Source organism: Passer montanus, unplaced genomic scaffold (assembly GCF_014805655.1).
Source record: "Passer montanus isolate IOZ18808 unplaced genomic scaffold, ASM1480565v1 scaffold154, whole genome shotgun sequence".
In the NCBI taxonomy this organism is placed as follows: Eukaryota; Metazoa; Chordata; class Aves; order Passeriformes; family Passeridae; genus Passer; species Passer montanus.
Genome location: NW_024362494.1, coordinates 162,296 through 184,481, shown reverse-complemented (window position 1 = coordinate 184,481; position 22,186 = coordinate 162,296). Strand labels below are relative to the sequence as shown.

Below are 22,186 nucleotides of genomic sequence, written 5' to 3'. Positions count from 1 at the left end.
AACAGGAAAATTAAAATATGAACATAATTCAACAGGAAAATTAAAATATTGACACAATTCAACAGGAAAATTAAAATACGAACATAATTCAGCAGAAGTTTGAGGATATTGGCAGAATCCAGCCCCTGTGGCTCTCGTTTCCTGCTGAGGCTGTACAGCAGATTTCCGTCCCTGCTGTGGGAGCAGGGGATCTGCAGGATTTCCCCCTGCTGAGCAGCACCCAAGGGTGTGAAATACCCCAAAATCCTCTTTACTGGAGCAGCAGCAGTCGGGGCTGTTCTTGCTGTTTGATTTAGAAGGAACAAAAACCTGAATTTAGATTTTTTTTTTGCCCTGTGGGGCTGTTTTGCTGCTCCCTGCAGCAACAGCTGGAATTGCTGTTCTGTGCAGGGACCAGCAGCAGCTCCTCCCGAGCACTTCAGGTAATTAATTCTCCCTTTGGGTAATTAATTCTCCCTTTGGGTGCAAATTCCTGCACCCAAGAGCTCCCAAAGCTTCCTCTGTGGGCAATGTCAGCATTTTCTCCTTTTTGTGAAAAAGCCCCTGATAAAGGGGATTTTTAAAAAAAACTAAAATTTTATTTTCCATTAAACTATTCCATTAAAATTTTAATTTTTTTTAATTTTATTTTTTAAATGTAAAAATAGCTCCCTGCAGCAACAGCTGGAATTGCTGTTCTGTGCAGGGACCAGCAGCAGCTCCTCCCGAGCACTTCAGGTAATTAATTCTCCCTTTGGGTAATTAATTCTCCCTTTGGGTGCAAATTCCTGCACCCAAGAGCTCCCAAAGCTTCCTCTGTGGGCAATGTCAGCATTTTCTCCTTGGGAGGTTCTGTGAAAAAGCCCCTGATAAAGGGGATTTTTAAAAAAAACTAAAATTTTATTTTCCGTTAAACTATTCCATTAAAATTTTAATTTTTTTAATTTTATTTTTTAAATGTAAAAATATTTGTAATTTGTATTTTAATGGCAGGGGCTTTATATTATTATTGCCATTATTATTATTGTTATTATTATTATTATTATTGCATGGGCTTAATATTATTATTATGGCATGGGCTTAATATTATGATTGCTATTATTATTATTATGATGATCATGGCATGGGCTTTATATTGTTATTATTATTGCTATTATTATTTTAATGGCATAGGCTTTTTCTTTTTTTCCTTTTTTATTTTAATGGCATGGGCTTTATATTGTTATTGTTGTTATTATTATTATTTTAATGGCGTGGACTTTTTATTTTTTAAAAATTTTTAATTTTAATGGCATGGGCTTTATATTATTGTTATTTTATTGGCATGGACTTTTTATTTTTAAAAATTTTATAAATTTTAATGGCATGGGCTTATTATTATTATTGTTATTATTGTTATTTTATTAATAGTTTTTCCTAAGGAAGTGGTGCTGATCACCTGCCTGTGTTACTGCAGAGCATCTGGCACTTGCTCTGAATTATTTGTGTGCTTTGTCATGACTCAAACAGTTCCCTCTCAGCATAAAATAATCAGGTACAACAAAAATAAATAAAATATCCACTTTTGTTCCTGCAGGAAAATGCTGAGAAGCCTGAAAGGACTCGTGTGCCATTCTGGGAAGGTAGGTCCTGTGTGCAGTTTCCAATATTTCAGCTTTCCTGGGGCCTGGAATGACAATTTTCAGCTATAAAAAATGAGTAAATTCCCACTGGGCTGAGGGAAGAGCAGGTCCAGCATTGGCACGTTTCCCTGAGGAGCCTGGCTCTGAAACCCTGCCCTTCCATTCAGGTGTGTCCCAGGAAAAAGGGATTATTCCCTTGCTCTGCAGGGCTGGCATGCCCAGAGGAACAACCCACCAGCCTCGCACAAAAGCTGCTGGGAGGAGTTTTACCAAAAATCACAGGATTCTGGGGTATTCCCACCCTGGACACGCCAGCAATGCCCTGTGCTGGGAGCTCCAGGTGCCCCTCGGGCACCCTCTGGGGCCAGAACCCTTTCTTTTATTCCCTTTTCTGCCCCCAAAAGTGGCTCTGTGCCTCGGGTGGGTGTGGTGCTGCTCTCTGCTCACAGCAGCCCTGGGCTGTCCAAGAGCCTCCCTCGACCCTGAGCAGCAGCAGGAGCTCCTGGAGGGGCTTCCTGATGGAAAAGAGCTCCAGCTCTGTGTTTGCTCTGCATGTTCCCTTCCTGCACTGCTGTGGCTGCACTGCTGCCTTTTGCAGCTCTGCCTTTTTGCAGCTCTGCCTGTGCCGTGCTTCCCTCCCTGGGCAGGCTGGTTCCTGAGCCTGGCATCCCTGGGAAATGCAGGAACAGCCCAGGGTTCCTGAGCCTGGCATCCCTGGGAAATGCAGGAACAGCCCAGGATTCCCTGAGCCTGGCATCCCTGGGAAATGCAGGAACAGCCTGGGGTTCCTGAGCCTGGCATCCCTGGGAAATGCAGGAACAGTCCACGATTCTCTGAGCCTGGCATCCCTGGGAAATGCAGGAACAGCCCAGGATTCCCTGAGCCTGGCATCCCTGGGAAATGCAGGAACAGCCCAGGATTCCCTGAGCCTGGCATCCCTGGGATATGTGGGAGCAGCCTGGGATTCCTCAGCCCTGGATCCCTGGGACATCGGGAGCAGCCCAGCATTCCCAGAGATCCCTGGAAGGTGCGGGAACAGCCTGAGATCTCTGAAACCAGCCAGAGGGGACCAGCCCAGCATTCCCTCAGCCCGGGATCCCTGGGACACTGGGAACAGCCTGGGATTCCCAGAGCCTGGGGTCCCTGGGACATCGGGAAGAGCCCGGGATCCCTGGGAGATGTGGGAACAGCCTGGCATTCCTGAGCCCGGATCTGTGGAACAAGCAGGACCATGCCAGCATTCCTGAGCCTGGCATCCCTGGATCATGCGGGAGCAGCCTGGCATTCCCAGAGCCTGGGATCCGTGGGGCATCAGGAACAGCCCGGGATTCCCAGAGATCCCGGGAGGATATGGGAGCAGCCCGGGATCCCTGGATCATGTGGGACCAGCCCGGGGTCCATGGAACATGAGGGAAGAGCCTGGGATCCCTGGGACATCGGGAACAGCCCGGGATTCCTGAGCCTGGGATCCTTGGGATATGTGGGAGCAGCCTGGCATCCCTGGGAAATGCAGGAACAGCCCAGGATTCCCTGAGCCTGGGATCCCTGGGACATCGGGAACAGCCCGGGATTCCTGAGCCTGGCATCCCTGGGATATGTGGGAGCAGCCTGGGATCCCTGGGAAATGCAGGAACAGCCCAGGATTCCCTGAGCCTGGGATCCAGGAGACATCAGGAGCAGCCCAGCATTCCTGAGCCTGGGATCCCTGGGAAATGCAGGAACAGCCCAGGATCCATCAGACATCGGGAGCAGCCCAGCATTCCTGAGCCTGGGATCCCTTGGATATGTGGGAACAGCCCGTGGTTTCCGAGCCTGGCATCCCTGGGACATCGGGAAGAGCCCAGGATCTGTGGAGCATGAGGGAAGAGCCCGGGATCCGTGGGACAAGCAGGAACAGCTCGGCATTCCCAGAGCCTGGGATCCCTGCATCATGCGGGGCCAGCCCGGCGTTTCCTGAGCCCGGCTCCGTGGGACATGGGGAACAGCCCGGGATCTGTTGAACAGGGGTGAACAGCCCGGCATTCCCGAGCTGGGGATCCCTTGGATATGCGGGACCAGCCCGGCATCCCTGGGACATGCGGGAGCAGCCTGGAATCCCTGGATAATGCGGGAACATCCTGGCATTCCCAGAGCCCGGGATCCCCGGAGATGCAGGAACAGCTCGGGATGCCCGGGAGATCCCGGAGATGCGGGAGCAGCCCGGGATCCTCGGGATCCCCGGAGATGCGGGAACAGCCCCGGAGATGCGGGAGCAGCCCGGGATCCCCGGAGATGCGGGAACAGCTCCACCTCACGGCTCGGCGCTCCCGGTTCATCCCGGGCACCACGTGATGGTTCGCTGCCATTTCAGGGATGCGGAGAGGCGGCTGCTGTCCTCTGGCAGATGGAAACTCGGCCCGAAATCCCCTCCCCGCTCCCGGGAGAGGCTGCGGCATGGGGCGGCGCTGGGGGCGGCTGTGCAGAGCTGCACGGGGAGCTCCGACTGTTCCTGGCATTCCAGAGCCCAGGGATGGATGCTGAGCTCCTGCTCAGGAGGAGGGACCCAGCACCTCGGTGCTCTGAACTCAGGATAAAATAGAAATGTGTAAACTCGGGACCCAGCACCTTGGTGCTCTGAACTCAGGATAAAATAGAAATGTGTAAACTCGGGACCCAGCACCTCGGTGCTCTGAACTCAGGATAAAGTGGAAATACATAAACTCAGGATGTAAAGTGCTTCAGCAGGGATGTCCTGAGCCATCTGTAGGCAGTTTGAAATGTGGGTTCTGTAAATGGAGGCAGTCTGGAACTCGGCACAGCTGTGAGCAGGACTGCACTCGCTGCCTGTGCTGACTTTGCAGCACCTCAGGAGTAATTCCCTCTCTCCAGGTGCTTGGCAGTTGCTCCCACACCCACAGCCCGCAGTGGCAACGTTCCAAAGTGTCCAAAATTTGAAGTTTAAATCCTAATTAATTACTAATTACACTGTAAGTGCTTTTTAGCTTATCAACTTTCACTACACTGTGTTGTAAATACCTTTAAACTAATCATCTAAAATTACCCCTTGTGAGTCTCAATACAATGCACCTTTCATAGTTCTATTTCTCCAAAGTATTTAGTCTTATTTGCAAAGCCATCTTTTGAAACTTATTTCTGGTTTAGTTTCTCTCTCAACAGTGTCTCTCCTATCCCATAACTTTTCTAAATCAACATTTCTCATCTCAAAGTTTACATACAAATGCAGGCTATGTGAACCTCCTGTCCAGTTTTAAGAATTTTCTATAAATCCATTTTCCACACAAAGCACCACGAGGTTCCAGGGGGTTTTGAGAGAGAGCTGTGGTGCTAAGGCTGCAGGTGATGCTAAAATAATGTCATTGCAGGGGACAGGTGAGGTCATTTACATGTGGGATGTGCAGTGTTGATGGAAAAAAATAGAAATTTAATGTTTGGCTGCAAGACCAGAGGATTGGACTTGTGTTCTGACTTCTACTCTCTTCAGAAAACTCACAAGGAGGTGGCTTGTGTGCCATGGAGATTCCACGTGCTGCTGAGCTCAGTTTGGGCTGTTTAAAACATGAGATTGATGCTTCATCAAACCAGTATTAGCATTCAGCTCAAGGCTGTGCATGCACAGCCCCAAAATCTGAACCCAGAGCAAGAAGTTCAGCCTTGCTTCATTTTCCATCAGGGCTGAGGATTTGTGTGATACCCCTGGGAGAGGATGGGCAGGGAGCTTCCCTGGCAGCTGAGCAGAGCCCTCAAACATTCACCCTGGGGGTTGGGGGCTTGAGGAGGGGAAAATCCCAGAAGTTCAGAATGGATGGGTTGGGAGGGACCTCACACCACACCCAGTCCCACCCCCTTTCCTTAGTCCAGGGTGCTCCAAACCCCATCCAGGCTGGCCTTGGATGCTTGCAGGGGCAGCCACAGCTCCTCTGACCCCCTGTTCAAGGGAGATGAGAGGGATTCTGATCCCAGGCTGACATTTTCTAGGTGATCAGGTGACAAGGGTTGCCTCCTGGATTTATTCATGTATTAAATTGCCATCTTTGTGCCTTGCTCAAGGCTGTCAATTCTCACCTCCGTGGATTTTAAACTGAAATAAGCCATCCTAAAGGATCATCTGGATCTGAGGAGGAAAAGGGCACCGTGGGAACAAGATGTGTTGGGTGATCTCCCTGTTTGCACTGCAGCTTTGTTCCACAGGGTCCAGGCTGGTCTCATTCCTTCCCTACCAGGAGGGCAAGTGTCCAGATGCTGATTCAGGCATCTGGAATGTGCCTCATCCCTCTTTCCCCGAGCCCTTGTGTCCCCTGAGGAGCAGCGGGGTGGCAGCAGAGCTGTGCCAGCTGTCCCTGGCTCTGAGCTTTGCATTCTGCTGCTCTCACCCAGACAGACAAAATTGGAAACTGCTGCCTGTGTTCAGCTGCAAGCAGCCCCGTCAGTGCTGCAAGGGGCTCTCAGCTCTCCCAGAGCCTGTCTGGAGGATGCACTTTCTAAATCGTTGACAAATGTTTGTGTTTTCTTTCACCACAGCATAATAAAATGCTTGTCCTGCCACTGCTCACTTCCCTGCCTGTTTTGGCTGGGCTTTGCAGGCAGTCTGTCTGGGGGAAAAATGAATTAATCAGCTTAGCTGGCTGGTTTGGTTCCTCAGCCACTGTATCGTAATGCCAGAGTCTGGATGCAGGGAAATCAGTGTGGGGGGTGTAATTATAAATATCAAATAGTGGGCAGAGCTGCACTAATCCATGGTAATTGAGGTGATCAGGGATTGCCAGACAGCCTGAATTTTCAGGGTGCTGCCACTCACAGTGGGCACTTCCCAGCACTGAGGCTTTAATGGCTGGGTTGGGATCTTGAGAAATGTTGTGCAAATTGGGTAAAACTCAATGTTGTGTTTTGTGTAAAATACCTTAAGAAATTTTGTGCAAATGGGTAAAACTCAGTGAGGTGGAACTGGCTTGGGTGGGAATGGTTTCAGTGCAGGTATCTAAAGGTGAGATCTGGTTCTGCAGCACGTGGGTTTTCCATGCTGAATTTCCATGCTAATGATGAGTTTTCACTCTAATTGCCATCAGAGTTCAGCTCTGGGTTGCACGTGCCTCCTTGGGATCACAGAACAGACTCCCTGGGCTGGTTTTCAGCAGCAAGCCTTGGCTGCTGACAGCTTTGTTGTCTCTTTGCCTTTGTGAAAAACACCAATCACTTGTTGTTAAAATTTTAAAAGTTTAATAGTAATAAAATGGTTATAAAAATAGCAATATAATTAGAGTAATAAATATTTGGGCAATTGGAATGTAGGACAATACGAGACAATAAAGACAAAGAGTTAGGGACAGTCCAGGCATCTTTTCCTGGGCAAAATAAGCCTGAAAAAGGACACAGTTAACAGAGGATTAACCCTTAAAAACCCTGTTGCATATTCATACAGCTCATACATGATGCATAAATTCCATTCAAACACAGGATTCTGTCTGGTCAGTGTCAACTTCTTCCTCTGAATCCTGACCTGAGGCAGGAAGAAGTTAATTTCTTCTAATAACGGAGCAATAAATTCTTTTTCTCAGAAAGATTTAGTGTCCCATGGCTGCTATCTTGGTGCGAGTCCTCTTTTTTAAAAAAAGTATCCTACATAGCAGAGTTTCTATTTTAACATTATGTTATAACCTAAAACTATATTTAACATGCCACTTAAAACAATTAATACAGTATAACTTTTTAACATAAACCCATATAGTATTCATTTTAATATTTTCCCCACTTTGTCTTCCCCTCAGCTGGGCCATGGCTGTGCCCTGCCCAGGGCTGCCCTGAGCTCTGTGTCCAGCCAGGATGTCCCAGCAGAAAAACCCCGAGCGATTTTCCACACCAGCGAGAGCGACCCGGTGAGTGAGTGCCAGCACTGCCCTGCTCACAGCCACCCTGGTGCCACCAGGGCCAGGCTGGCAGCCAGCAGTGCTGCTGGCACTGTGGGAGCACCTAAACCAGGGATCAGTCCTGCTGTGCCCAGGATGGAGCCTGGGAGCTCCTGGGAGCGGGTATTGATCCCTTCAGAGCTGCGCAGGTGGGATTGCAGGAGCTGGGCTTAGCTTGGACACCATCAATTCCAGCTCCAGGGTTGGAAGTGAATTCATCACCATCAATTCATCACCATCAATTCATCACCATCAATTCCAGCTCCAGGGTTGGAAGTGAATTCATCACCATGAATTCTTCACCATCAATTTCATCTCCAGGGTTGAAATTTAATTAATCACCATGAATTCATCACCATCAATTCATCACCATGAATTCTTCACCATCAATTCCAGCTCCAGGGCTGAAAGTGAATTCATCACCATGAATTCATCACCATCAAGTCCAGCTCCAGGGTTGTTCTTCCCTGGAAAGGGCTCCCTGGGCTGGCTGTGCAGGGGATAAAAGCCACACCCCAGCTGACCTCAGCGCAGCTCTGCAGCATCACAATTCCAGCCTCACGCCCTGTGTCTCGCAGAGCACAGAATGAAGGGCAGTAAATGAATGGAAGGAGCCTTGGAGGTGCTTTTTGCTGCTGTGTAATTGGAGCCTCTCCTCTCGGTGCTGATTCCTCCGGGGTCTCTATGGAAACCAGGAGATGATCTGCTGCACGTGACCCCGAGCCTCCCCAGACTCCAGATGGCCACCATTGTCCCCACGGTCCTGTGCCTGCCTTGGTTTTGGTTGCCAGGCAACTGGCTCTGCCATTCTGACTTCTTTGGCACGGCCTTGGCCAGCTCAGGCTGGCTGGGTCACCCCAGCTCCTGCACCAGACAGTCCCATTGAAATGGGACTGAAAAAGCCACTAAACACCAAATTTTTCATCAGAGTTTGTGTACCCTGCCATTAGCAAAGCTCCAAGTGGCTGAAGGTGAGGATAAATTACCCACATTGTGTAGGAGAGTGAAGGAATTCGTGCAGCAAGTCAGGGATGAAGCTGAGAATGAAAATGGGCTCTGGAGTCCCCAGGGAAGCCACAGTTTGAAATAAGCTTGGTAAAAGAGGTGTCACTTCACACTTGTCCCCAGCTGACACCTCCTTACAGCAGGGCACCTCCTGAACAGCCAGGATTTAACATTTCCCCCCTTTGCAAAGATTTCCTGACCACTGAACCCCCCCAGTTTGGCAGCTCCAGCAGCTCAGCCCTTTGCTGAAGTTACCAAATTTTCTAAAGAAATCATTCCCTGAATCCTCCAAATCCTGCAGCTGTGCCAAGGGGAAGCACAGGGTCCTGTGTGTGTCCTGGGGAGGTGTGGAACACGGGGTGGTTGCTGAGTAAAAAGGGCAAAAAATGAGAGCAGAGATGTATTTTGTGCTGAAAGGCTGCAAATCTGTCCTGAGGAAGGGAAGGGAGACTTCACAAGAATCCTGGGGCCAGAAAATTCATGGATGTGCAACAGAGCTTCCAGCAGTGCTCCATGAAGAGTCCATCAAGAGCTGGGAAAAGCCGAATATTCCTGGCCAAAGAGGCAGAGTCACACCTGCACACAAAAATGCTGGCACATAAAATAAAGAAAACAAGGAAATTGTTGGATTTGCTGTTGTGAATGCCAATTTTTATATATAACAGGAATAAAGAGGAGGATGGTTTTACTTTAAATCCATAGAAAAAAAAATGCAGAAAGCAGAGCAGGACAAGATCCAAGCTTCAAAGATTAACACCAAACTGCTAAAAGTCACACAGGAAGGGCTGCAGAGTTTAGTGTCCTAATTAGACAAGACACAAAAAAGGATGACTTGAGCAAGAGGAAAGAAGCAAGTGCTTTGCAGGTATTGCATGGCAGGAAAAGAAAATAATGAAGGGAACAAACAGGCATTAAATTCTCAGCTCCCAGTGACAGCAGCTCCTTGCTGTCATTATGCTGAGACCTGCAGGGTGAACACTAGAAATAAATGCAGCAGGATGCAAGTGCAGTGGAGGAATAGCCCTGACCACTGAGGGCACCACAAGGGACTGGGAATTGTTGCCCTAGAAAAGAAATTATGAGATTTTTAAGCCTCAGTAACCAAATGGCACCGTGGGAATCACTGCTGGGAGCAGAAATCATCATTTTGTCACAGAAGAAAGGGAGTGTGACTCCAGCAGGTGACTCAGAAGGGTGCCACAGCTCTGTTGAGGTTTGAAAGGTGAGGGGAATCCATGGTGCCCCCAAAACACCACAGGGAATCCCTTCATTGTTCAGTGCCAGCTGGGATCTCCTTTCTTTAGCCTCTTCCCCAGCACCTGCCAGCAGTGTCCTGACCCCACAACTCCTGCTTTATTCCTTTTTTTTTAATTTCCTCCTCTTGCTCTGCCCCCCAGTAAGAGAATGGTGACTGAGCCTCCCTGTCCCACCCTCCCAGGCCACCTGTGCCCAGGACACAGCATCACCAGGGTGCCAATTGCCATTTTCTCTTGCAGGCCAAGCACACGGAGCAGCACGAGGGTCGCCTGTACAGCATCCCCCTGGAGGAGGTGAAGGCTGTGTTCCCCCATGGGCTGCCCCATCGTTTCCAGCAGCAGGTATTCCTTGCAGAATTCCTTTCAGATACTCCAGCTTGGGGGGAATGCACTCAGAGCAGCTGGGGCTGCATCCCTGCAAGTGTCCAAGGCCAGGCTGGAGGGGGTTTGGAACAGCCTGGGACAGTGGGAGGTGTCCCTGCCCGTGGATGTGATGATGTTAAAGGTCCCATCCAGCCCAAACCATTCCATGATTCTGTGTGGGAAGAACCAGATCCATTGGTGATGTTCTGATGGGATGAGAGAGAGCAGGAGTGCAGTTATTCCTGGTCCTTCCTGGTGTTTTCAGCATGACTTGAGCAAGAGGAAAGAAGCAAGTGCTTTGCAGGTATTAAGCACAGGGTCCTGTGTGTGTCCTGGGGAGGTGTGGAACACGGGGTAGTTGCTGAGTAAAAAGGGCAAAAAATGAGAGCAGAGATGTATTTTGTGCTGAAAGGCTGCAAATCTGTCCTGAGGAAGGGAAGGGAGACTTCACAAGAATCCTGGGGCCAGAAAATTCATGGATGTGCAACAGAGCTTCCAGCAGTGCTCCATGAAGAGTCCATCAAGAGCTGGGAAAAGCCGAATATTCCTGGCCAAAGAGGCAGAGTCACACCTGCACACAAAAATGCTGGCACATAAAATAAAGAAAACAAGGAAATTGTTGGATTTGCTGTTGTGAATGACAGTTTTTATATATAACAGGAATAAAGAGGAGGATGGTTTTACTTTAAATCCATAGAAAAAAAAATGCAGAAAGCAGAGCAGGACAAGATCCAAGCTTCAAAGATTAACACCAAACTGCTAAAAGTCACACAGGAAGGGCTGCAGAGTTTAGTGTCCTAATTAGACAAGACACAAAAAAGGATGACTTGAGCAAGAGGAAAGAAGCAAGTGCTTTGCAGGTATTGCATGGCAGGAAAAGAAAATAATGAAGGGAACAAACAGGCATTAAATTCTCAGCTCCCAGTGACAGCAGCTCCTTGCTGTCATTATGCTGAGACCTGCAGGGTGAACACTGGAAATAAATGCAGCAGGATGCAAGTGCAGTGGAGGAATAGCCCTAAAAGAGATGAGTCAAACAAGGGACTGGGAATTGTTGCCCTAGAAAAGAAATTATGAGATTTTTAAGCCTCAGTAACCAAATGGCACCGTGGGAATCACTGCTGGGAGCAGAAATCATCATTTTGTCACAGAAGAAAGGGAGTGTGACTCCAGCAGGTGACTCAGAAGGGTGCCACAGCTCTGTTGAGGTTTGAAAGGTGAGGGGAATCCATGGTGCCCCCAAAACACCACAGGGAATCCCTTCATTGTTCAGTGCCAGCTGGGATCTCCTTTCTTTAGCCTCTTCCCCAGCACCTGCCAGCAGTGTCCTGACCCCACAACTCCTGCTTTATTCCTTTTTTTTTAATTTCCTCCTCTTGCTCTGCCCCCCAGTAAGAGAATGGTGACTGAGCCTCCCTGTCCCACCCTCCCAGGCCACCTGTGCCCAGGACACAGCATCACCAGGGTGCCAATTGCCATTTTCTCTTGCAGGCCAAGCACACGGAGCAGCACGAGGGTCGCCTGTACAGCATCCCCCTGGAGGAGGTGAAGGCTGTGTTCCCCCATGGGCTGCCCCATCGTTTCCAGCAGCAGGTATTCCTTGCAGAATTCCTTTCAGATACTCCAGCTTGGGGGGAATGCACTCAGAGCAGCTGGGGCTGCATCCCTGCAAGTGTCCAAGGCCAGGCTGGAGGGGGTTTGGAACAGCCTGGGACAGTGGGAGGTGTCCCTGCCCGTGGATGTGATGATGTTAAAGGTCCCATCCAGCCCAAACCATTCCATGATTCTGTGTGGGAAGAACCAGATCCATTGGTGATGTTCTGATGGGATGAGAGAGAGCAGGAGTGCAGTTATTCCTGGTCCTTCCTGGTGTTTTCAACATCTAAAAGAGATGAGTCAGCCACCCAGAGCAGCAGCAGAAGAGTTTGAGGGTTCCACCTCAGGCAGCTTTTGTTCCAGTGTTTTTCATTTCTAACACCCAAGCAAAAAATGAATCACAGAAATATTTTCCATGGCTGTGTTGTAGTAGAGATGGAGACAATGTAAAGCAACACTCCATTTTCAGAAGGCTTCAAACTGTTTTTATTCTAGCATGCATAATTTTTGTACATTCTTACAAAACTCAAGTTGACTCATTGGTCAGGAAGGACAAAGTGCTCACAGTTACAGGTTTCTTTTTTAAGCCTCAGTAACCAAATGGCACCGTGGGAATCACTGCTGGGAGCAGCACCCAAGGCAGAAATCATCATTTTGTCACAGAAGAAAGGGAGTGTGACTCCAGCAGGTGACTCAGAAGGGTGCCACAGCTCTGTTGAGGTTTGAAAGGTGAGGGGAATCCATGGTGCCCCCAAAACACCACAGGGAATCCCTTCATTGTTCAGTGCCAGCTGGGATCTCCTTTCTTTAGCCTCTTCCCCAGCACCTGCCAGCAGTGTCCTGACCCCACAACTCCTGCTTTATTCCTTTTTTTTTAATTTCCTCCTCTTGCTCTGCCCCCCAGTAAGAGAATGGTGACTGAGCCTCCCTGTCCCACCCTCCCAGGCCACCTGTGCCCAGGACACAGCATCACCAGGGTGCCAATTGCCATTTTCTCTTGCAGGCCAAGCACACGGAGCAGCACGAGGGTCGCCTGTACAGCATCCCCCTGGAGGAGGTGAAGGCTGTGTTCCCCCATGGGCTGCCCCATCGTTTCCAGCAGCAGGTATTCCTTGCAGAATTCCTTTCAGATACTCCAGCTTGGGGGGAGTGCACTCAGAGCAGCTGGGGCTGCATCCCTGCAAGTGTCCAAGGCCAGGCTGGAGGGGGTTTGGAACAGCCTGGGACAGTGGGAGGTGTCCCTGCCCGTGGATGTGATGATGTTAAAGGTCCCATCCAGCCCAAACCATTCCATGATTCTGTGTGGGAAGAACCAGATCCATTGGTGATGTTCTGATGGGATGAGAGAGAGCAGGAGTGCAGTTATTCCTGGTCCTTCCTGGTGTTTTCAACATCTAAAAGAGATGAGTCAGCCACCCAGAGCAGCAGCAGAAGAGTTTGAGGGTTCCACCTCAGGCAGCTTTTGTTCCAGTGTTTTTCATTTCTAACACCCAAGCAAAAAATGAATTACAGAAATATTTTCCATGGCTGTGTTGTAGTAGAGATGGAGACAATGTAAAGCAACACTCCATTTTCAGAAGGCTTCAAACTGTTTTTATTCTAGCATGCATAATTTTTGTACATTCTTACAAAACTCAAGTTGACTCATTGGTCAGGAAGGACAAAGTGCTCACAGTTACAGGTTTCTTTTATTTCTCCTCCTTTCTTTCTTGGTTTCTATGTCAACAACCTCAGTAGAAAATTCTTTCAGGGGTAAATATGGATCCTCTTCTCAAACTTCTCTCTGGCTCACAGAAATCACTGTAAAACCTCTTCCACATGGATATATTTCTGTGTGAAACAGGCTGTCTCGTGAAATAAGTTTATATCTGCAACAAAGCAATCTCATCTTCTGATTTGTGTGGTGAGGCAGATGGAGCTGTGCCAGGCTCTGCTCTGCCTGGGTCAGGAACAGATTCCTTACCTGTGCAAATGCACAATTACCTGTGCAAACCATAATTATCTGTGCAAACTCACAGTTACCTGTGCAAACCCACAGTGACCTGTGCAAACCCACAGTGACCTGTGCAAATCCAGGTCACTGAGTTGCATTCATGGCCAGCCCAGTCACCCACAGCCCAGTTTGTGGGAACAGGGTGGAGCAGGTGACCCAGAAAACCTTTTTTGGGCACAGGAAGGACAAGAAAATCCTTCCACTGAGGGAAGCAGCACTTGACAAAGTCCCAGGTGCTGCTGGATCAACCCTGTGGGTGCTGCTGGGCAGAGAGGGCAGAGCTGGGTGTTGGAGCCCTGGATGCTGAGAATTTTCAACTTTCTGTGCTTAAAGGCTCCCACCCACAAGAGAGCACTACAATTTACCTGAGGCTGTGAAGAAGGCTTCAAAAATTGATTAATAATACTGAGATTACAGGTGTGTAGTTGATTAGAAGTGTGTAATATCACAAAGTAGAAAACTTAAAAGGTTGGGGTTTTAGAATATAGAAATAAATATTAAGCAAGATGGAAGTTTTAGAGCAGAGACAAGTTGTTCTTTACCTTCTTCCTTCTTCTTCACCACCTTCTTCCTTCTTCATCTTCTTCTTCCTTCTTCTCCATGTGTTTGGGTCACATTTTGTAATTGGGCAGAAAAGTAGCATTGGGGCTCTTTGGGGTCAGTGATTGGGTTAAAAGGGAAAATAATCTAGGTGTCAGTTCTTAATTGGATAGTTTAGTCTTTAAAGACCTTGTAACAAGAGATAGTTAACCCTTTTGTGCCTGGTTAATGAAAGATTGCAGAAGTCATGGTTGTGAGGCTGTAACACGGAGAAAAATAATAAATACCCGAGTGTGAACATGAAATCTCAGGTGCCTTCAATCCCAACCTCGAGAAACCAATAGCTGGGGGTGCTGGGGGCCTCCAGGCGGGTTTGGAGCAGGGCTGGGGACAGCTGTGCTCAGCCAGCTGGTGGCAGTTTGCTCCCAGCTGTCCTTCCTCAGATCCAGACCTTCAACGAGGCGCGGGTGATGGTGCGGAGGCCGGCGCTGGAGATCCTCTCCTACCTGAAGGGCTCCAACTTTGCCCACCCTGCTGTCAGATACGTGATCTGTATCCTTGAACTTGAGGGTGGAATGGAGAGAAGCACAAGAAATTCGTGCAGGGGAGAGGGTGGTGGGCCTGAGCTGCTCTCCAGGAGGCTGTGCCACGTGGTGTGTGCTCAGTGCAGGAGCTCCAGGGAACTCAGACCTTGGGTGTCTTTATTTTAACTCATGGCACAGACCTTCAAACAGGGTCAGCACACGGGGCATGGGGCTCCTCAGCTCTGCTCAGTGGGTGGGGGACAGGAGAAGGAATTTGGGTTTGCCATCCTTGCTCTGTTGAGCTCTGAACCCTCTTTATGCCCTTTCTGGAGGAATCACAGTCAGATACAAACTGAAATGGTTTTTCAGAGACTTTCCTTGACAGGGCTTGTTGGAGATGGTGAGAGAGGAACAGGCAAGACCATGACCCTGTGCCACGTGGTTCACTACTGCTGGAGGCAGGGCTGGCTGGTGGTGCACATCCCCGACGGTGAGAAAACCAGGGCTCTGGTACCACACCAAACACCAAAAGAAGCTGCTTCAGGAACTGTAGGATGTCCCACCACAATCTATCCTTGTTTTTCTGTAGTGGAAAAGGCTCATAACACACAAAACCCCCAAATAAATTAGAGCATAATTAGTTTATTTTCACCTGCTCACACATCCTTTGGGCCAGTTTGTTTTTCTCCATTGTTAACAGGAATGGGAATAGTTTGGGAGCTGTAGGATATCCCACCATAATCTGTCCTTGTTTTTCTATAGTGGAAATGGCTCATAACGTACAAAACCCCCAAATAAAGTAGAGCATAATTAGTAATTTTCACCTGCTCACACATCCTTTGGGTCAGTTTGGTTTTCTCCATTGTTAATGAGCATGGGAAGAGATTATTTGGGCCCTGTGTGGCCTCCTCTGGGAGGGACAATTCTCCAGGAAGGATGGAGCTGCATCCACCTCTGGGGTCCCAAAGACATGAGCCTGTTGAAATGAGTCCAGAGGAGCACCAAGATGGTCAGAGGGATCAGGGGAGCAGCTCTGCTGTGAGGAAAGGGTTGGGATTGTTCAGTTCAGGAGAAGAAATTGGGATTGTTCAGCCTGAGGGAGAAAAGGCTCTGGGTTCACCTAACTGTGGCCTTGCAGGACCTAATGGGACTGCAAGAAAAATGGAGAGAGAGTATTTAAAATGGAGTGGAGGGACAGGACAAGGGGGAATGGCCTGCCAGAGGGCAGGGATGGGTGGGATGTTGGGAAGAAGTTCCTCCCTGTGAGGGTGGGGAGGCCTTGAGAAGCTGAGGCTGCCCCTGGGTCCCTGGCAGTGTCCAGGGCCAGTTGGGAGCACCCTGGGACACTGGAAGGTGTCCCTGCCATGGCAGGGGGGGACTGGTTGATCTTTAAGGTCCCTTCCAACCCAAACCATTCCATTATTCTGTGACTTTCCTTACCTGAGCTGCAGAGTAAAGACAAGCAACACAAACACCCCTCCCATCCCCACCTCATACCATTATTTTTACTTAAAAAAAAATTCAAAACAAAGTTTTATTTTGCTGACAGCTCATCTCTGGGTGAAGAACTGCAAGGAACTTTTTCAGTCTTCCTACAACAAAGACCGGCTGGATCAGCCCCTGCAGGCTTCTGTCTGGCTCAAGAACTTCAAAGCCACCAATGAACGTTTCCTACAAGAGGTTTGTGGCTGCAAACCCCAGCCCTGCCCTGTGCTGGTCTTCAGTGCTGCAGGAAAAGCACTTTAGACCCCTCTGGGGATGGCTGCTGCTGGTGGATGCTTCTCCCACACTCTGCAGTCCAGCCTTGCTTTGCCTCCTGTCACCCCCAGTCTCATCATAGTTTTCTTCCCACAGATAAAAACACAGAAAAAATACATTTGGGGCAAAAGAGAAAGCACAGAGGAGGGCAGCCCTTTGAGGGAAGTGGTGGAGCAGGTAAGGAACAGGCAGTGCTGCTGGTGTGGTCTCACCTTGTACCAGAGGATCCTGTGTTTGTGGCTCCTAAAGATTGCTCCTAAAGATCTTAGAGATATTGGGGAGTAAAAAGTGTCTCCCTCTCAACAAAAGATGTAGAGAAAATTGTGCAGAGAATTTGGATAGAGACGAAGTTAGAATTTGAAGTTCCCATGTTTTGATGCTCAAAGTGCTCTTGGAAGATGATGTTGACTGTCAGTTTGTCTTCCCCTGGAAGGGCTGCCCAAAAGTCACCCCCTGGCAAGAAATTGTCTTGGTTTGAAAAGACAGGTGTCTGCTAAGGAAGGCAGGAACCTCTGAAATGGAAAATGAATTATTATAATTTTGAATCACTGTGAATTATTACAATTTTAAAGTTGAGGGGCTCTCAGGCAAAGATATGGGAGGGGAGAAGAAAGCTGCTCCTTTGGGAGTGCAGGAGAGAAGAAAGCTGCTCCTCTAGGAATGCAGGGCAGGAGAAAGCTGCTTTTCTGGGAATGCAGGGCAGGAGAAAGCTGCTCCTTTGGGAGTGCAGTGGGCAAAGGCTGCTGGGGTGTCCCAAAGCTCAGATTGTATCCAGGTAGGAATGCTTGGCTCCTCCCCCTGGGATGATGGAATTTCATCAGCCATGCAGTGACACTCAATGGCCCGTGGACAGAAGATAATTAATAATTAATGGTCCATTAACAGAAGAGATCTCCAGGAGGGAGGATTGATTGTGGAAGAGATAAAGAGAACTGCCCCACTTGGTTTTAAGTGTTAAACAGTGTTAATTTCAACAATACGGAGGATTGATTGTGGAAGAGATAAAGAGAACTGCCCCGCTTAGTTTTAACAGTGTTAATTTTAAAAATTAAGAGCAGATAACTGCCCCACTTGGTTTTAAGTGTTAAATAGTGTTAATTTCAACAAATAGCGGATAACTGCCCCACCTGGTTTTAACAATGTTAAACAGTGTTAATTTCAATAATGACCAGCAGATCACTGCCCCACTTGTTTTTAACAGTGTTAATTTTAACAATGAGCAGCAGATCACTGCCCCAGCTGATTTAACAGTGTTAATTTCAATAATGACCAGCAGATCACTGCCCCACTTGTTTTTAACAGTGTTAATTTTAACAATGACCAGCAGATCACTGCCCCACCTGATTTTAACAGTGTTAATTTCAATAATGACCAGCAGATCACTGCCCCACCTGATTTAACAGTGTTAATTTCAATAATGACCAGCAGATCACTGCCCCACCTGATTTAACAGTGTTAATTTCAATAATGACCAGCAGATCACTGCCCCACCTGATTTAACAGTGTTAATTTCAATAATGACCAGCAGATCACTGCCCCATTTGTTTTTAATAGTGTTAATTTTAACAATGAGCAGCAGATCACTGCCCCACCTTTACCAGTGTTAACTTTAACAATGAGCAGCAGATAACTGCCCCACCTGTTTTTACCAGTGTTAACTTTAACAATGAGCAGCAGATCACTGCCCCATTTGTTTTTAATAGTGTTAACTTTAACAATGAGCAGCAGATCACTGCCCCACCTTTACCAGTGTTAACTTTAACAATGACCAGCAGATCACTGCCCCACCTGATTTTACCAGTGTTAACTTTAACAATGAGCAGCAGATCACTGCCCCGCTCTGACCGCTGGCAGCAGAGCTCTCCTGGCAGCCCCAGGCGAGTCTCTCCTGGCAGCCCTGCCAGGCTGAGCTGCTGCCCTGTGCTCCCCGCAGGGCCTGGCGCGGGTCAGGAGTGCCAGCGATGCCGTGGGGGTGCTGCTGAGGGAGCTGAGGCAGCAGAGCCAGCGCGGCTCCTGCCGGCTCCTGGTGGCTGCGGACGGCGTCAACGCGCTCTGGGGACGGACCACGCTGAGCAAGGAGGACAAGAGCCCTGTGAGGAGCTGCCTGCTGGGGCTGGGGTGCTCACAGCACAAAGCTACGCGCCTGTTTCAGCAGGATTCAAACCTGGTTTTGCTCTAGCATGCATGGCTTTTGTACACTTTTACAAAACTCGTAACTTCACATTTTATTCACTGATCACTTAAGACAAAGTGCCCATAGTTCCAGTTTTCTCTTATTTCTCCTTTCTTTCTTGGTTTCTGTATTCTTTCTATGTTTTCTATGTTTTTTCTATGTTTTTGTGGTAGAAAATTCTTTCAGGGGTAAACATGGATCCTCTTCTCAAACTTCTCTCTGGCTCACAGAAGTCACTGTAAAACCTCTTCCACAGAGCCTTTTTGGGCTACCTAAAAGCAGAGGCCAGACAAAATGAAGAGAATAAAAGCAGTTTTATTTATTGAAGGGTCTTAAGACACATTTTGGGCAGACAAAGCCCACAGGGGCTGCACCCAAAAATGGACAATGCATCACAGGTTTTCAAACTTTTATTAGTTTGGTCCATTTGCATATTGGGGGTTAATCTTCCAATTACAGTAATAAAGTCATTTACCCCCAGTTTGCTCTCCCCAGCTCACTTTTATTTACATTTCTCAAGGCCTGAGGCAGTGAGGTGTCCTTGATTGCCAGGCCTGGAGAGGAATTGTGTCTGCCCAAAATGGGAGAGCAACAGCTAACACTGGAGTTAGCTGGATATGGAGTTATGCACCAAAGAATTGCAGATTTAAAGGTGTATGGGAAAATCAGGATTACAAACACATAAAAATCAGAAAATATGTTTTAAAACTTATAGAAATATCTATAAATATATATATAGATATAAATTATAAAAGCTAAAATCCTTTGGCACCATTCCCCCAGAGCTCTCCCTGGGGACAGCCCTGACTCCTGCTGCAGGGATAGCAGGGAGGCTCTTTGGTTCACTTTTAATTCTGTGGCAATCCCTGAAAAAGTTCAGGCTTTCAGGGGTCTGACAGGTTCTCGTTGTGCTTCAGACAGTTTTCCCTGAGTTTTTCCTGTCTCTCCCTGGGGCAGAAGTGCAGTGGGGGTTGGAGAGGCAGAGCCTGGTGTTGCTCAGTGACTCAGGCTCGGTGCTGCAGGGCCAAGGGAAAGCAGAGAATGAAACATTCCTGAAGGATGGGAATGATCCTGCCAGCCTGGCTGGAGGGAGGGGAGGGGAGTTGGTGTCTCAGATGGGAGCTGCTGGCAATGAAATAGTGATGCAGACAATCTCCACCAGGTTTCTCCTGAGGAGCTGACGCTGGTGCACAACCTGAGGAAGATGCTGATGAACGACTGGGTGAGTGCCAGCCTCTGCCTTTGCCTCTGTCTCTGCCAGCAATTAAATCTGCCACAAGCCCAAAGCTGCGAGTCCAGCAGTGCTGAGGGAGGGCCCAGGCCCAGCAGCAGAGTCTCAGAGACTGTGACACCCTGAGGAGAATGGGCACAGCTGGAATCTGCAGCAGCAGCTCCTGATTCCCCTGGCAGGCCCTGCTGGAGGACCCTGAGCTGGTGTCTGACAGCCCTTGGGGCAGTTTGGGTTATGAGTTCTTTGAGCTAGTGAGAACTTCTGGTTTCTGAACATTTTGCTGTAGGAGGTCAACTCCTCCTGCTGCTGCTTTTTCAATCCCCTGGATGCTCAGAGCTAGAACGAGTAGGCTGCAGATTTAAAGGTGCATAGGAAAGTCCATTTTAAATTATTTCACTTGTTGGCAGAGAAAACCCATTATAGGTAAGAAAAGTTTTGATGCCAGCCCTGGAAACATGAGCTGTGTATTTATTTTCCCCATGCTCACATGGAGCAGCCAGGATTAGTGTGGTCTGGAGCATTATAAAAAGTTAATCTTGTAGAATTTTTGAAGTACCCAGATCCCAGAATGGGATCTTAAAGCCCACTCAGTGCCACCCCCTGCCATGTCAGGGACACCTGCTGCTGTCCCAGGCTGCTCCCAGCCCCATCCAGCCTGGCCTTGGGCACTGCCAGGGATCCAGGGGCAGCCCCAGCTGCTCTGGGCACCTGTGCCAGGCCCTCACACCCTCCCAGCCAGGAATTCCTTCCCAATATCCAGCTCTGCCCTGTTCCTGTGAAACCACCCCCCTTGTCCTGTCCCTCCATCCTTGTCCCCAGTCCCTCCCCAGCTCTCCTGGAGCCCCTTCAGGCCCTGCAAGGGCTCTGAGCTCTCCCTGGAGCCTTCTCCCCTCCAGGTGAGCCCCCCCAGCTCTCCCAGCTCAGCAGAGGGGCTCCATCATGGAACCCTTGCTCCAGCAGCTCCATCTGCAATAAAAAGATGCCTCAGAGATTGATCCTAAAGCAGCACTGGGGTTGAGCTGAGAGGATTTTTATTTCTGCTCTGCCTTCCAGAGTGGAGGTGCCATTGTGACCACCCTGAGCCAGACTGGCTCTCTCTTCAAGCCCAGCTCAGCCTACACTCCCCAGGAGCTGCTGGGAAAGGTGAGCCACGGCCTCTTCTGGGTTATTTTCCCCTCTTCACATTGGGAAACAAACAAAGAAATGTTTGGTGCCTGGTGCTGTTCAAGGGGACTCTGCTCAGGCTCTCTGTGGACCACACACACACCTTTGGGTCAGCAGTGCCCTGGGTGCCAGGGCAGCCAGGAGTGCCCCGGGCTGTGCCAGGCACAGGGGCAAGGCAGGGATTGCCCTGCCCTGCCCTGCCCTGGGGCAGTCTGGGCATCACAGCCTGGGAAAGCTGAAGCTGCTGAAGTGAAGGGTCTGGAGGATGAGGAGCACCTGAGGGCATTTCTGTCCTGCTGGAAAAGAGGAGCCTGAAAGGAGAGCTCAGGGATCTGCAGCTCTGATTTCTGTGGGCAGGACAGGACCCAAGGAATGCTGGAGCTGTGTCAGGGAGGGTTGGGCTGGACGGCAGGAAAAGGAGCAGGAAAAGGAGCAGGAAAATGCTCTTCTCCCAGAGGCTGCTGGCACTGCCCAGGGAATGGGCACAGCGCCAGGGCTGCCAGAGCTGCAGGAGCCCTTGGACAGCACTCCCGGGCACAGGATGGGATTTTGGGGTGTTGGGATTTTGGGGTGTTGGGATTTTGGGGTGTCTCCAGGGCCAGGAGCTGGACTGGGTGATCCTCGTGGGTCCCCTCCAACCCTGGATATTCCATGATGAGCTCTCTCTGGGTCGTGTCCCCACCACTGACCCTGCCTGACCCCCCTTCCCAGGAGGGCTTCGACGCCTTGGACCCCTTCGTGCCCATCGCTGTCCCCAACTACAGCCCCAGGGAGTTCGAGAGCTGCTACGGCTACTACCTGGAGCGCCGCTGGCTGCAGCACGAGCGAGGTCGGTGCCGCGGCGGGGCCGGGCTCGGTCCCGTCCCTGCCCAGCCCCTCCAGCTCTGTTTTTCTCTCCCGCAGCGCACACCGAGGACGGCAAGGCGGAGCTGCGGTTCCTCAGCGGCTGCAACCCGCGGCAGCTGGACCGGCTGGCGGGACCGCTATAGCGCAATAAAGGCTCCGTTCTGCCGCTGTCCGTGTCCTGTATCCCTGTGTCCCGGTGTCCATGCCCGTGCCCTGTGTCCGTATCCCAGTGTCCA

The 22,186-nt window shown here is 49.5% G+C and overlaps 1 protein-coding gene across 2 annotated transcripts; it reads left to right on the top strand.

Moving 5' to 3' along the window:
- The first annotated feature begins 376 nt into the window (after positions 1 to 376).
- Positions 377 to 22,119, top strand: DAP3 (death associated protein 3). 2 transcript variants are annotated; one of them, XM_039702256.1, is made up of 13 exons: positions 377 to 422; positions 1,556 to 1,601; positions 7,364 to 7,471; positions 10,003 to 10,104; positions 14,698 to 14,806; positions 15,176 to 15,268; positions 16,328 to 16,458; positions 16,633 to 16,713; positions 18,470 to 18,628; positions 19,872 to 19,931; positions 20,994 to 21,083; positions 21,816 to 21,933; positions 22,008 to 22,119. In XM_039702256.1, exons 2-13 carry the CDS (start codon positions 1,560 to 1,562, stop codon positions 22,091 to 22,093), a joined length of 1,179 nt encoding a protein of 392 aa, XP_039558190.1. In that variant the 5' UTR covers positions 377 to 422; positions 1,556 to 1,559; the 3' UTR covers positions 22,094 to 22,119. The 2 variants fall into 2 exon arrangements, with proteins under 2 accessions (XP_039558190.1, XP_039558191.1); XM_039702257.1 differs by lacking the exons at positions 377 to 422; positions 1,556 to 1,601; positions 7,364 to 7,471; positions 10,003 to 10,104 and adding an exon at positions 12,745 to 12,826 and having other exon boundaries at positions 14,673 to 14,806.
- The last annotated feature ends 67 nt before the right edge of the window (positions 22,120 to 22,186 follow it).

Coding starts and splice junctions, on each gene's coding strand:
- DAP3 (XM_039702256.1), top strand. CDS start 1,560: ATGCTGAGAAGCCTGAAAGGACTCGTGTGCCATTCTGGGAAG. Junction 10,105..14,697: donor CCCATCGTTTCCAGCAGCAG/GTATTCCTTGCA, acceptor GTCCTTCCTCAG/ATCCAGACCTTCAACGAGGC. Junction 21,084..21,815: donor CCCAGGAGCTGCTGGGAAAG/GTGAGCCACGGC, acceptor CCCCCTTCCCAG/GAGGGCTTCGACGCCTTGGA.